This window comes from Arachis ipaensis, chromosome B7 (assembly GCF_059453495.1).
Source record: "Arachis ipaensis isolate K30076 ecotype BB chromosome B7, ASM5945349v1, whole genome shotgun sequence".
In the NCBI taxonomy this organism is placed as follows: Eukaryota; Viridiplantae; Streptophyta; class Magnoliopsida; order Fabales; family Fabaceae; genus Arachis; species Arachis ipaensis.
Genome location: NC_142442.1, coordinates 7,913,108 through 7,929,069, shown reverse-complemented (window position 1 = coordinate 7,929,069; position 15,962 = coordinate 7,913,108). Strand labels below are relative to the sequence as shown.

Genomic DNA, 15,962 nt, shown 5'->3' with positions numbered 1-15,962 from the left:
TAAAAAAGAAAGCTACTAAAAGGAATCTAATTACTAATAACACTCGGTCAAAAGCAACCCCGATATTACATCAACTTTTAATCAAAAGGTTATGTCCAACATATCAAACTTTTTTTTTAAGAGGGTTACTTAAGTGAAGATGTTAAAAAAAAATTTTATAAAAATATTTTATATAAAAATATAATTTATTTATTTAGTTATATTTAAATAAAAATAATATTTTTATAATATATTAAAATTTAATTTTATAATTTATTATTTAAAAATAATATATATATAAGAATTCTGTTAAGAAGTTAATGGAATATTTGTAAAATGTATATAATAATGGGCTATTTATTTAGTTCAATATGAATTAAAAAATACACATCTAGGATAAAATATTACTAATTTTTTAAACATAATACACTTATACTATTTAGAATAATCATTCGGGTACTAGGGATAATAAACATCTGATATTCTACTGAATCAAACATCTCTAAACTTCCATTGTACACATTATACAAATATTCTATTGATTCCCTATACTTCCTCTAAAAATAATTATAAAATTTTTATTAAAGTATCCATTTTTTTTAATGTATCATGATTTCAAAGTTTGTAAGAAGATAAAAATTAAAGCGTAGTCAACTTTATGTGAAGTTGATAATTGAAAATCGCTAGATAAAAATTTAATCAAATTTATTAAAATTATTTAACCTTCTCAACTATCAACTTCACACATAAATTTAAATATACCTGAATTTTCACATTGCAATAATTCCACCGTCAGTGCCACGTGAACCTAGGCGGCTCTGCTGATCAGTAAAGCGGAGACGACATCCCCTGAAAAACCACAAAAACTACAAAAACTCCTCGTCGACAAGTAGCCACCGTTAACTGCCGCCACTTCCTTCCGCTAATAATGCGAGTATGCGATGGGTACAGTCGGAACCCTAGTTCGTGACTACCCCTTCTCAACATTTTCCATCAATTTTGAAGTAAAAAACAAAAAAAAAACCTTATCTATGGACAAAATGTACGTAGTTGAGAATAACTTTGGTTACTATTTTCATTATGACAGAAACATAGTGATGCATATACATTCAACATTTCACTCGTGGAGAGTAAGACAGCTAAGATCATGAGAAAGATCGATCATGCATTCAAGGAAAAAGACAAAAATAGCCTTTAGTCCTATCTACTATTTCTCTCTTTCTCTACATGTGTATCAGTGTATGCCTCTCATCTCACGAGCTTCATTTATTCACTGAAACGCCATAATAATAATAATAATTTATAATTATTTATTACATATTATTGAAGCATAATATGTAATAAACACTGCCTTAGTTGTGAGGTTCAGCTTCGGCAGCTTCACCGGCGTAAGAGCAGCACCTGCAACGTCCACCGTATCCACCGCCGCAGCAACCGTAGCGGCAATATCCTCCTCCTCCGTACCCTCCGCCACCGTGACCGTATCCTCCGCCACCGTGACCGTATCCTCCACCACCGTGGCCAGGGTATCCTCCGCCACCGTAGCCGGGGTACCCTCCGCCACCGTGGCCATAGCTTCCACCACCATGGCCATAGCTTCCACCACCGTGGCCAGGGTATCCTCCGCCACCATAGCCGGGGTATCCACCACCGTGGCCATAGTTTCCACCACCGTGGCCATAGTTACCACCACCGTATCCGTACTTGGCCTCACCCACTTCATTTGCCTCTGTGCCAGCTTCATCTGCAACCATATGCATGGATTCATATCATTAGTGTTTATTGTGATGCTACTTTGTACGAAGTTAAAGAAAAACCAAAAGCAGATACAGTTTTTTTCTTTAAAATAATAATGAAAAAAAGAGTCATCTTTAAATATTTAATGATCTATTATTCAAATTGGCAAAAAAAAAAAAAGAGGGGGGGGGGGGGGGGGCTAAACCAATTATCATGATTTTACATTTTCACTAGCTATTTTTGTTTTATTACCTAATATGAATTACAATAAATAAACAAAAAACAAAAACGCAGAAAATCGGAGTCCACTGTGAATTCAGTTATTAGTATTTGAGAGTTATTTGTTATTGGAGCTTTAAAGAAAAAATATTTACAGATTAAAAAGGAAATTAAAGGACCGGTTTATTTGAAGAGTAGTTATATATGAAAAATGTTATATGCATCCTAAAAATCAATTATTAAATTATTCATTATGTATATATATTATTTAACTTATTTTTAATATTTATTTTATATTTAAATATATATTCTATACTATTGATTAATTTAATGACCATTATTTTTTTACAAGTAACATAATTGAAAATATTACTTCATTATTTAGTTTAAAAACTCTGGTCTAAAATTAAAATTTACAAAAGTCTCAAATAAAAGAAATGGCATTGTTTAATATTTATAATATTATTGTTTATGAGAACTACAATTAATGTAAAATACAAACAATTACCCTTGTTAGGTGAAGCCTCAGCTAAGTCTCTAGCAGCCACCTCTGAAGATATAAGAAAAATGGCCAAGAGGCCAAGCATGAGTATTGCTACTCTTGAACCCATTTTTGAGTACTAGAATTCAAATTGAGTTGTATTGTGTTTAGTATAGTGAAGGATGAGAAAAATAGTGGGAAAGTGTGCTCTATATATAGGAGTGGAGGGTGCTAAAGAATGGAGGATTTTTCAACTTTACAGTTGGAATAGTATATCCAACATTAATTGGATATAATCCAATGGAAACTCTGAGAAGTTCTTTATACTCCAACTCAGCTTCCTTGTTCTCCACATGGTAAAAACTTGTAGGCTATGAAAATGAAAAAGCATTTATTGCCTTTAACTGCTCATCAACTTGATGCGTATGCCTCAGAGCAGACAGTAGTTGTCCCAATATTATTTATTTAGGCACATTATTTGGTGTTTTTTATTTTAATGTCAAATTTGTTAAGTTCGATTATTTTCCTTTTTTAAAAGTGTAGCCATATTTTTATTATTGGCACGTTTTAAAGCGTATTTATATCTTTTACATGTGGCTACGCTTTTAAGTATGACAATATATAGATAAAAACGTGACAAAAAAAGTATTAATAAATTGACAAAAGTGTAACGATAGAATAACTGGCACGTTTGTAAATGTGACTTTATTAAAAATATGTTGGTAGCTCAAAAAATATGCCGAAAAATTACTGTTATACTTTTTTTCAATTTTTGGCACACTTTAAAAGCACAACAAAAGCGTAATTTTCTTGTAGTGATTATATATTCAATTCTAAAAGAGACAAATATAATTTCATTAATTGCTTCAAAGAAGTTATAAAATTCAAAGTGTATAAGGTTTCTTATGTTTCAACAATTATGTGATAGATATTGAATTTATACATTATAGTTATTGTGTACATTGTTAGTGTTTTTGGCAGATTTTAAACAAGTTAAAATTGATCACTAAATAATAGTCAAACATGTTTTGTTAGATAAAACATTACATGTTCACATATATAAAATTCAAAAATAAAGTTAGAGATTATTTGTTATTCAGATTCTGATTTTATTGAATGGAAAGACATTTAGATCCATTGCAGGTATGTTCATATGATTATTAGAAGAGATATTTAAAAAAGATGTTTGAAAGATGCTTATTACTCCCTTCACTAAAATATTTGAATATAGAATGCCTTTTGAATATATCACATTAGAAGACTACAAACACTTGTCACAATATATGAATATATATTTGAAAGATCAGGTCAGTAAGTTATTTTGTAATAATATGTCATAATCTAATATTTTAAATTGTTAAATAAAAACATTTAGAGTGTTTAAGTATCTAGTAAACATATCAGCACAAATTTTATAAATGCATGTGTATTTATTTAATGAGAAACAAATATTCAAGGTCTTTCGTATAGATATTATTCATATGACTATGCATTCAGATGCTCACATGATTTTGATAAAATTATGAATATAAACATTCTATAGATATTAATTATTCAATTTTGTTTTCACTCTAAGATTCATGATATCATAAAGTATATAAAAGTTAGACAAGTTAAAAATAAATATGTATAAGATTATTTTCACATGTAATTTTTAAATTTGTTCATCTAAATTTAATTTATGTCATTAAATATATTAGTATAATAATTAGCATAATTTAGTTATGACTCTAATATGGTAAAATAAAGCAGCCACATTTCCATAATTGATATATGAGATTGGCTAAATTGCTAAAGTAATAAAAAAAAAAATAACATTCAAATGTGCATATAAAATATTTGAAATATGATTATTTTAGGATAATAATATATATGTATGTGTATAGCCTAAGTAAAAGATTGTTAAAAAAATTTATTTTCTTAGTCTATTTTGTGGGAGATATATATATATATATATATATATGATCGTATTAGTTATTTATATTTTGATTTAAATAAAGTGATTTCCTTGTTAGTTTAAGTAATAAAAAGAATAAGTTAATATTACTTATTGATTTGAGCCTAATCAGAATAAAATCAATTCTATTCTATTTTATTTGGATATTCAGTATTTAATAGAAATCAATAACTAAGTATAAATAAAATTTCCATATATAAAAACACTTCGTAACCCTTACTCTATCAAAAAGTTATTATTCAGTCTAAAATAAGAATTCGATAAATTTTGATTGAGAACCATATATTAGAATTAGAAATAATGCTATCCAATTCTCTCTAAAATAACGTGTAAGTTACTTTTTATTATGTGTCACATTGTAATTGGTTCTTATCTTAACCATAGTTGGGACAAGAAGCGTTAACGTCATCGCCATCTACTACCCTCCCACACAACTTCTCTTTCCAGTATAGCCAGCGCCTCTTTTTGCCATGTATCACTTCTTACTCACATAATTAATGGTTAATTTGGTTATTAAATTTTTTTATTAAAAAAATATATCTTTATTTAATTACGTGATGGAACATATATTTATATGTAAAATATAATATAATAAAATAAATCTATTCAAAGTATTTAAAAGTATAATTAAAATCATGAACATACAAATATAATAATAAAATTTGTACTCCAAACAAATAAATATATTTTTTATCATACATATATTATTTAAAAAATAAATATATTATTAAAATTAATAACAGAAATTTAAAATGATAAAATTCAACTTTTTTACCGTATTTTTTATAGTATTTTTATTTTTTTAATTTTTAATTTATTAGTACTTTATTATTTAATTAATAATTAAACAAATTATTTTTATGAAAATTTATTTTTTGTATTATATTAGAGAAGAGACCAATATAACAGTTTAAAAAATAAATTGTATAAATATTTAAGAGATAAATATAAAATACATACCTAAGTAATGTTTAGTTTGGTTATTAAATTTTTTTATTAAAACAAATCTTTATTTAATTACACGATAGAACATATATTCATATGTAAAATATAATATAATAACTCTATTTAGAGTACTTAAAAGTATAATTAAAATCAGAAAAAACATATTTTTTATCGTACATAAATTATTTTTAAAAAAATAAATTGTTAAAATTAATAACACAAGTTTAAAATGATAAAATCTAACTTTCTTACAAGTATTTTTTATAGTATTTTTATTCTTTTAATTTTTAATTTATTCGTACTTTATTATTTAATTAATGATTAAATAAATTATCTTCATGAGAAATTATTTTTTGTATTATCTTAAAGAAGAGACCAATATAACAGTTTAAAAAATAATGTAAAAATGATTTTTAAATAAAAAATAGATAATATTAAAATTTTTAAATACAAAAGTAAATTATATAGATAGATATTTAAGAGATAAATATGAAATACATGTCTAAAATAAATAAAATAGACAAAAATAATTCTCTATTTCTCAAGAGTACTCCTATTTTGTCTGTTTTATTTATTTTAGGTATGTATTTCATATATATCTCTTAAATATTTATACAATTTATTTTTTAAACTGCTATATTGGTCTCTTCTCTAATATAATACAAAAAATAATTTTTCATAAAAATAATTTGTTTAATTATTAATTAAATAATAAAGTACTAATAAATAAAAAATTAAAAAAATAAAAATACTATAAAAAATAGGTAAGAAAGTTGAATTTTATCATTTTAAATTTCTGTTATTAATTTTAATAATATATTTATTTTTTAAATAATATATGTATGATAAAAAAATATGTTTATTTGTTTGGAGTACAAATTTTATTATTATATTTGTATGTTCATAATTTTAATTATATTTTTAAATACTTTGAATAGATTTATTTTATTATATTATATTTTACATATAAATGTATGTTCCATCACGTAATTAAATAAAAATATATTTTTTTAATAAAAAAATTTAATAACCAAATTAACCATTAATTATGTGGGTAAGAAGTGATACATGGTAAAAAGAGGCGCTGGCTATACTGGGAAGAGAGGTTGTGTGGGAGGACAGTAGATGGCGATGACGTTAAAATAAGAACCAATTACAATGTGACACATAATGAAGGGTAACTTACATGTTATTTTAGAGGGGGTTGGGTAGCATTCACCAAAATAAAAATAATAATAATAAATTTAGATACATATCTCAGATATATTCTTTTAGAAAAAGTATAAAAAAACAAGGTATATATAAACAACGCGAACAACAAATAAAAAAAAAGGTAAAATTAATTTTAAAATTTAAATTTTTAATTAATTAAAAAGTTATCAAATTTTAAAAATTTTACAATTAAGATTAGAAACCCTGAACACATATTAATAATACGTACGGTTAAAACTTAAAACACCTTACAAATCCTAACCTCTCTCCCAAGCCCCAAGCCAAGCTGTCTCTCTCGAAAGGCCGTCACGCATACTCCGTTGACTCCACGTCGTCTTCACCCAACATCCAACGGCTCTCCAACCGTCGCAACACAGCCACCGCCGAGGGCCACGGCGGGTTCCCCACTCGCGACGTGCGATCTCTTTCTCCATCGCAACTTCCCCACTCGTGAGGTGTAACACCCTCACTATTAAAATGTCACGTTTTCGGTTGCGCCACTCTGATAGCAAGAAGTATTACGACTACTTTATATACATAATATTAAAATAAACAGGCATATATTCATATACAAGACTTCTTACATAGTCACCAAAAAAAAATACAAGACTTCTTACATAATAGCTTATAATGTAATATACATATAAAACATACAATTCCTATCCCTCTTATAAAATTGTAATCACAAAGGCGAGGGGAAAAAATTATTTAATTAATACAATATCATATAAACTAAAACGCAGTATAACTCTCCATAATGCTCCTTCATCCGATTCCTGAAAAGGTAAAGCTGTAGGGGGTGAGAACATAACCACACGGTCTCACCACGGAATTTTAGAATTGTCATAAGAAGATATTTAATAAAAAAATTGTTTTCAATCTTAGTGATTATCATAGCCTTATGAATCTTTTAAAAACCAATAGCTAATCATTCAAAACCTTTCAATAGAAACAATATTTAATCTTTCAGAAATCCAAAACATTTCTTTTCTTATAAGAGAATCTTAATCAGAAACCAACAACGCAATCAATCAACACAATCATCAATTCAGCACCAAAGCTCATTCTCAAAAGTAGCACACCAAGACAAATACAGGCAAAACAGACTAGGAAAGCACATGTTTAGGTAATAGTTACAGCAAATAATTCAGGTAGCAGTTAAGAACAGTTTAACAATTAGGCAAACCAAAACAAATTCAAACCCAAGCAAAGCATACAAATGCATATGATGCATGTTTGCCCTATGGCTAATTAATAAACTCATCTGTCGGTTATACAGCCAACCCGACAAGTCCGATTTGCTAAACCATTGGACTGCCCCGCCCCCGACGCGCATCCTCATGAGTCTATGCATATATTTTACTCATATATATATATATATATATATATCAAATCGCTCAATGGGGGTACTATTTCTGGGAATTTATAAGTGTCTGGTCACCTTTACGTCGTATGGTCAACAGAGTATCGAGTCTCAACCTGGAGCAACTGGTAGCAAGCCATTGTGTCTACCCAGGGACACTCGTGTCTCAGATAATTCAAATTCACAAGCCATATGAATAATTCATTCAACATTCATCAATATCTAAGTCATTCTCAATATCATCATTATTCATCAATCCATATCTCATCTCCAAATTCATTCAAAAATCATATCTCAAAGTCAATCCTCATCATCCTTCTTTCCATTCAGTTCATCAACAACCTCAATTCAAATCATGATTCTTTCTTTGATAAATAAATCAATCTTAAAACATATAATGTTTAAAACTAAATCTTTTTAAATAATTACTTCAAATGAAACTTCTAATTTTATAAAATTTCGGCAGTATCTCCTTTAAAACTCAGATTCTGCCACCCTTTTTGGGTCCCAACCAAACCAAATCAAACGCCTGTTAATCATTCAAATCACTTTAAATTATACAGTTTAATAGTTGCAAAAGAATAAGAATTTTATATGATTTAGTTTAAATAATTGAGATTTTAGAATTTAATATTTTAATTCTTATAAACAAAGAGGATTAATTATATTATCTCTAATTTGTAATTAAAATACTTAATTAAAAGCCAATTAGAAAATTGATAATTAAATAATATTTTTAAAGTAATTTTGAGGGATTAAATTAGATTTCAAAATTAATACAATATAACTGGTGCGCAGAAGTTGTGATTACACTTTGATTATGTAAAATTCATTGCTCTTTCTTTCCCTGGCAATGGCGCCAAAAACATGATGCCAATACCATGGTTCACAACTTCGCACAACTAACCAGCAAGTGCACTGGGTAGTCCAAGTAATACCTTACGTGAGTAAGGGTCGAATCCCACGGAGATTGTTGGTATGAAGCAAGCTATGGTCACCTTGTAAATCTCAGTCAGGCAGATATAAATTGATAATGGAGTTTTCGAATAATAATTAAATAAACATAAAATAAAGGATAGAAATACTTATGTAAATCAGTGGTGAGAATTTCAGATAAGCGTATGGAGATGCTTTCGTCCCTCTGAATCTCTGCTTTCTTACTGTCTTCATCCAATCAGTCTTACTCCTTTCCATGGCAAGCTTTATGTAATGCATCACCATTATCAATGGCTACTTTCGGTCTTCTCTCGGGAAAATGATCCAAATGCCCTGTCACGGCACGGCTAATCGTCTGGAGGCATCACCTTTGTCAATGGTTACATCCCATCCTCTCAGTGAAAATGGTCAACGCACCCTGTCACGGCACGGCTATTCATCTGTCGGTTCTCGATCATGCTGGAATAGGATTTACTATCCTTTTTTGTCTGTCACTACGCCCAGCAATCGCGAGTTTGAAGTGCGTCACAGTCATTCAATCCCTGAATCCTACTCGGAATACCACAGACAAGGTTTAGACCTTCCGGATCCTCATGAATGGCCATCCATGGGTTCTAACTTATACCACGAAGATCCTGATTAAGGGATCCAAGAGATATTCATTCTAGCTTGTTGCATGTAGAACGGAAGTGTTTGTCAGGCACGCGTTCATAAGGGAGAATGATGATGAGCATCACATAATCATCACCTTCATCATGTTCTTGGGTACGAATGGATATCTTAGAAGCGGAATAAGTTGAATTGAATGAAAAGACAGTAGTACTTTGCATTAATCTTTGAGGAACAGCAGAGCTCCACACCTTAATCTATGGAGTGTAGAAACTCTACCGTTGAAAATACATAAGTGAAAGGTCCAGGCATGGCCGAATGGCCAGCCCCTCTGATCTAAGAACCAGGCGTCCAAAGATGTTCCAAGATGTCTAATACAATAGTAAAAAGTCCTATTTATAATAAACTAGCTACTAGGGTTTACAGAAGTAAGTAATTGATGCATAAATCCACTTCCGGGGCCCACTTGGTGTGTGCTTGGGCTGAGCTTGAGTGTTACACGTGTAGAGGTCATTCCTGGAGTTGAACGCTAGTTTTGGTGCCAGTTTGGGCGTTGAACTCCACTTTGCAGCTTGTTTCTGGCGCTGGACGCCAGAATTGGGCAGAGAGCTGGCGTTGAACGCCAGTTTGCGTCATCTAAACTTGGGCAAAGTATGGACTATTATATATTGTTGGAAAGCTCTGAATGTCTACTTTCCCACGCAATTGAAAGCGCACCATTTCGAGTTCTGTAGCTCCAGAAAATCCACTTTGAGTGCAGGGATGTCAGAATCCAACAGCATCAGCAGTCCTTCTTCAACCTTTGAATCTGATTTTTGCTCAAGTCCCTCAATTTTAGCCAGAAAATACCTGAAATCATAGAAAAACACACAAACTCATAGTAAAGTCCATAAATGTGAATTTAACATAAAAACTAATGAAAACATCCCTAAAAGTAACTAGATCCTACTAAAAACATACTAAAAACAATGCCAAAAAGCGTATAAATTATCCGCTCATCACAACACCAAACTTAAATTGTTGCTTGTCCCCAAGCAACTGAAAATCAAATAGGATAAAAAGAAGAGAATATACTATAAATTCCAAACTATCAATGAAACATAGCTCCAATCAAATGAGCGGGACTTATAGCTTTTTGCCTCTTGAATAGTTTTGGCGTCTCACTTTATCCATTGAGGTTCAGAATGATTGACATCTATAGGAACTCAGAGTTCAGATAGTGTTATTGATTCTCCTAGTTCAGTATGATGATTCTTGAACACAGCTATTTTATGAGTCTTGGCCGTGGCCCTAAGCACTTTGTTTTCCAGTATTACCACCGGATACATAAATGCCACAGACACATAATTGGGTGAACCTTTTCAGATTGTGACTCAACTTTACTAAAGTCCCCAATTAGAGGTGTCCAGGGTTCTTAAGCACACTCTTTTTTTGCTTTGGACCTTGACTTTAACCGCTCAGTCTCAAGTTTTCACTTGACACCTTCACGCCACAAGCACATGGTTAGGGACAGCTTGGTTTAGCCGCTTAGACCAGGATTTTATTCCTTTAGGCCCTCCTATCCACTGATGCTCAAAGCCTTGGGATCCTTTTTATTTGCCCTTGCCTTTTGGTTTTAAGGGTTATTGGCTTTTTGCTCTTGCCTCTTGGTTTTAAGAGCTTTTGGCTTTTTCTGCTTGCTTTTTCTTTTTATTTTTTTCGCCTATTTTTTTTTTCTGCAAGCTTTGTTCTTTGCTGCTTTTTCTTGCTTCAAGAATCATTTTTATGATTTTTCAGATTATCAAATAACATGTCTCCTAGTCATCATTCTTTCAAGAGCCAACATATTTAACATTCTTAAACAACAACTTCAAAAGACATATGCACTGTTCAAGCATTCATTCAGAAAACAAGAAGCATTGTCACCACATCAATATAATTTAACTAAGTTCAAGGATAAATTCGAAACTCATGTACTTCTTGTTCTTTTGAATTAAAACATTTTTCATTTAAGAGAGGTGATAGATTCATAAGACATTTATAACTTTAAGACAAAGTTACTAACTACTAATGATCATGTAATGAAGACACAAACATAGATAAGCATATAACATAGAAAACAAAAAACAGAAGAAATAAGGACAAGGAATGAATCCACCTTAGTGATGGTGGCGTTTCCTTCTTGAGGAACCAATGATGTCCTTGAGCTCTTCTATGTCTCTTCCTTGTCTTTGTTACTCCTCCCTCATTGCTTTTTGATCTTCTCTTATTTCATGAAGGATGACGGAGTGCTCTTGATGTTCCACCCTTAGTTGTCCCATGTTTGAACTCAATTCTCCTAGGAAGGTGTTGATTTGCTCCCAATAGTTTTGTGGAGGAAAATGCATTTGAGGCATCTCCGGGATCTCATGGTGATGAGCTTCATACGCCTCTTGAGCTCCATGAATGGGCTCTCTTGCTTGCTCCATCTTTTTCTTAGTGATGGGCTTCTCTTCCTTAATAGGAATGTCTCCTTCTATGAAAGCTCCAGCTGAGTAACATAGATGGCAAATAAGATGAGGAAAAGCTAGCCTTGCCATGGGGGATGACTTTTCGGCTATTTTGTAGAGTTCATTAGAGATGACTTCATGAACTTCTATTTCCTCTCCAATCATGATGCTATGAATCATGATGGCCCGATCCACAGTAACTTCAGATCGGTTGCTAGTGGGGATGATGGAGCATTGGATGAATTCCAACCATCCTCTAGCCACAGGCTTGAGGCCTAATCTTCTTAGTTGAACCGGCTTGCCTTTGGAGTCAATCTTCCATTGAGCTCCTTCCACATATATGTCCATAAGGACTTGGTCCAACCTTTGATTAAAGTTGACCCTTCTAGGGTAGGGGTGTTCATCTCCTTGCATCATAGGCAAGTTAAATGCCAACCTCACATTTTCCGGACTAAAATCCAAGTATTTCCCCCGAACCATTGTAACATAGTTCTTTGGATCCGGGTTCTTACTTTGATCATGGTTCTTGGTGATCCATGCATTGGCATAGAACTCTTAAACCATTAGGATGCCGACTTGTTGGATGGGATTTGTTAGAACTTCCCAACCTCTTCTTTGAATTTCATGTCGGATCTCCGGATACTCATTTCTTTTGAGTTTGAAAGGGACCTCAGGGATCACCTTCTTCTTGGCCACAACATCATAGAAGTGGTCTTGATGGGCTTTGGAGATGAATCTTTCCATCTCCCATGACTCAGAGGTGGAAGCTTTTGTCTTCCCTTTTCCTTTTCTAGAGGATTCTCCGGTCTTAGGTGCCATCAATGGTAATGGAAAAACAAAAAGCTTATGCTTTTACCACACCAAACTTAGAATTTTGCTCGCCCTCGAGCAAGAGAAGAAAGAATAGATGAAGAAGAAGAAGAAATGGAGGAGAGGGAGAAGGGGTTGTGTTTCGGCCAAGAAGAGAAGAGAGGGTTGTGTTGTGTGAAAATGAGGAAGAATGGAGGGTTATATATAGGGATGGGAGGGGGGTGAAGGTTCGGCCATTTAGGGTGGGTTTGGGTGGGAAATTGATTTTGAATTTTGAAGGTAGGTGGAGTTTATGAGGTAGGTTTATGGGAAAGAGTGGATGGATATGAGTGGTAAAGAGGTGATGGGGAAGAGAGATTGAGGTGATTGGTGAGGGGTTTTGGGGAAGAATGTTTATGGGATTTTGTGAAAGAGGGGTGAGAAGAAGTGAGTGGAGGTAGGTGGGGATCCTGTGGGGTCCACAGATCCTGAGGTGTTCAAGGATTTACAACCTTGCACCAAATTTGGCATGTAAAATGCCCTTGCACACAACTCTGGGCGTTCAACGCCAGGTTGGTGCCCATTTTGGGCGTTCAACGCCCATTTGTTGCCCATTTCTGGCGTTGAACGCCAGAACCATGCTTGTTCTGGGCGTTCAGCGCCAGCTCTTCTCCAGGGTGCATTTCTGGCGTTCAAACGCCCAGATGCTGCCCATTTCTGGCGTTTAGCGCCAGAACCATGCTCTGTTCTGGCGTTGAACGCCCAAAACATGCTTCTTACTGGCGTTTAAACGCTAGTAAGGTCTTCCTCCAGGGTGTGATTTTTCTTCTGCTGTTTTTGATTCCGTTTTCAATTTTTATATTTATTTTGTGACTCCACATGATCATGAACCTATAAAGACATATAACTAAGAAAAATATAGTTAGATAAATAAAAATTGGGTTGCCTCCCAACAAGCGCTTCTTTAATGTCAATAGCTTGACAGTGGGCTCTCATGGAGCCTCACAGATGTACAGAGCATTGTTGAGACTCTCCAACACCAAACTTAGAGTTTGGATATGGGAGTTCAACACCAAACTTAGAGTTTGGTTGTGGCCTCCCAACACCAAACTTAGAGTTTGACTGTGGGGGCTTTGGTTAACTCTGCTTTGAGAGAAGCTTTTTCTGCTTCTTCTCCATGGATGCAGAGAGAGATCCTTGAGTTGTAAACACAAGGTTGTCCTTATTCAATTGAAGGATCAATTCTCCTATGTCCACATCAATCACAGCTCTTGTTGTGGCTAGGAAAGGTCTTCCTAGGATGATGGATCATCCTCTTCCTTTCCAGTATCTAAGACTATGAAATCAGCAGGGATGTAAAGGCCTTCAACCTTTACTAACACGTCCTCTACTTGTCCATAAGCCTGTTTTCTTGAATTATCTGCCATCTCTAATGAGATTTTAGCAGCTTGCACCCCATAGATTCCCAGTTTCTCTATTACAGAGAGAGGCATGAGGTTTATCCCTGAACCAAGATCACACAGAGCCCTAAAGATCATGGTGCCTATGGTACAAGGTATTATGAACTTTCCAGGATCCTGTCTCTTTTGAGGCAATGTTAGTTGATCCAGATCACTTAGTTCATTGGTGAACAAGGGAGGTTCATATTCCCAAGTCTCAGTACCAAATAATTTGGCATTCAGCTTCATGATTGCACCAAGAAACTTGGCAGAGCTCATGAATGGCATAAGGAGGTTCAATGGAATCTCTATGGTCTCTAGATGAGTCTCTGATTCCTTTGGTTCCTCAGAGGGAAACTCCTTATTGATCACTGGACGTCCTAGGAGGTCTTCCCCTTTGGGATTCACATCCTCTCCTTCCCTTACAGGTTCGGCCATGGTGCTTATGTCAATGGCCTTGCACTCTCCTTTTGGATTCTCTTCTGTATTTCTTGGGAGAGTACTAGGAGGGATTTCAGTGATCCTTTTACTCAACTGGCCCACTTGTGCTTCCAAATTTCTAATGGAAGACCTTGTTTCATTCATGAAACTTACAGTGGCCTTGGACAGATCAGAGACTAAGTTTGCTAAATTAGAGGTATTTTGTTCAGAGTTCTCTGTCTGTTGCTGAGTGGATGATAGAAAAGGTTTACTATTGTTAAACCTGTTTCTTCCACCATTATTAAAGCCTTGTTGAGGCTTTTGATCCTTCCATGAGAAATTTGGATGATTTCTCCATGATGGATTATAGGTGTTTCCATAAGGTTCACCCATATAATTCACCTCTGCTATTGCAGGGTTTTCAGGATCATAAGCTTCTTCTGCATAAGAAGCCTCTTGAGTACTGTTGGATGCAGCTTGCATTCCATTCAGACTATGAGAAATCATATTGACTTTCTGAGTCAATATTTTGTTCTGAGCCAATATGGCATTCAGAGTATCAACTTTAAGAACTCCCTTCTTCATAGGCGTCCCATTACTCACAGGATTCCTCTCAGAAGTGTACATGAACTGGTTATTAGCAACCATGTCAATGAGTTCTTGAGCTTCTGCAGGCGTTTTCTTTAGGTGAATGGATCCACCTGCAGAAGTATCCAATGACATCTTTGATAGCTCAGATAAACCATCATAGAATATATTCGGGATAGTCCATTCTGAAAGCATGTCAGAGGGACACTTTTTGGTCAGTTTATTGTATCTCTCCCAAGCTTCATAGAGGGATTCACCTTCCTTCTGTCTGAAGGTTTGGACATCCACTCTAAGCTTACTAAGCTTTTGAGGAGGAAAGAACTTGGCTAAGAAAGCCTTGACCAGCTTATCCCAAGAGTTCAGGCTATCCTTAGGTTGAGAGTCCAACCATATTCTAGCTCTATCTCTCACAGCAAAAGGGAAAAGCATGAGCCTGTAGACTTCAGGATCTACTCCATTAGTCTTAACAGTATCACAGATCTGCAAGAATTTAGTTAAGAACTGAAAGGTATCTTCAGATGGAAGTCCATGAGACTTGCAGTTCTGCTGCATCAGAGAAACTAGCTGAGGTTTCAGCTCAAAATTGTTTGCTCCAATGATAGGGATGGAGATGCTTCTTCCATGTAAATTGGAATTAGGTGCAGTAAAGTCACCAAGCATTCTCCTTGCATTATTATTATTTTCAGCTGCCATCTCCTTTTCCTGTTTGATAATTTCTGACAGGTGCTTGCTAGTTTGTTGTAATTCAGCTTCTCTTAGTTTTCTCTTCAGAGTCCTTTCAGGTTCTGGATCTGCTTCAACAAGAATATTCTTGTCCTTG

The 15,962-nt window shown here is 33.5% G+C and overlaps 1 protein-coding gene and 1 non-coding gene across 2 annotated transcripts; one reads left to right on the top strand and one right to left on the bottom strand.

Annotated features, from left to right (window-relative positions):
• Positions 1 to 1,025: 1,025 nt before the first annotated feature.
• LOC107609147 (uncharacterized) lies at positions 1,026 to 2,607 on the bottom strand. Its single transcript, XM_016310994.2, has 2 exons — positions 2,444 to 2,607; positions 1,026 to 1,723 (listed from the first exon to the last, which is right to left on the bottom strand). Exons 1-2 carry the CDS (start codon positions 2,544 to 2,546, stop codon positions 1,332 to 1,334), a joined length of 495 nt encoding a protein of 164 aa, XP_016166480.1. The 5' UTR covers positions 2,547 to 2,607; the 3' UTR covers positions 1,026 to 1,331.
• A 12,724-nt stretch (positions 2,608 to 15,331) lies between these two features.
• Positions 15,332 to 15,439, top strand: LOC148550269 (small nucleolar RNA R71). The gene has a single exon (XR_015893883.1). It is a non-coding gene; the product is annotated as a small nucleolar RNA R71 (small nucleolar RNA).
• The last annotated feature ends 523 nt before the right edge of the window (positions 15,440 to 15,962 follow it).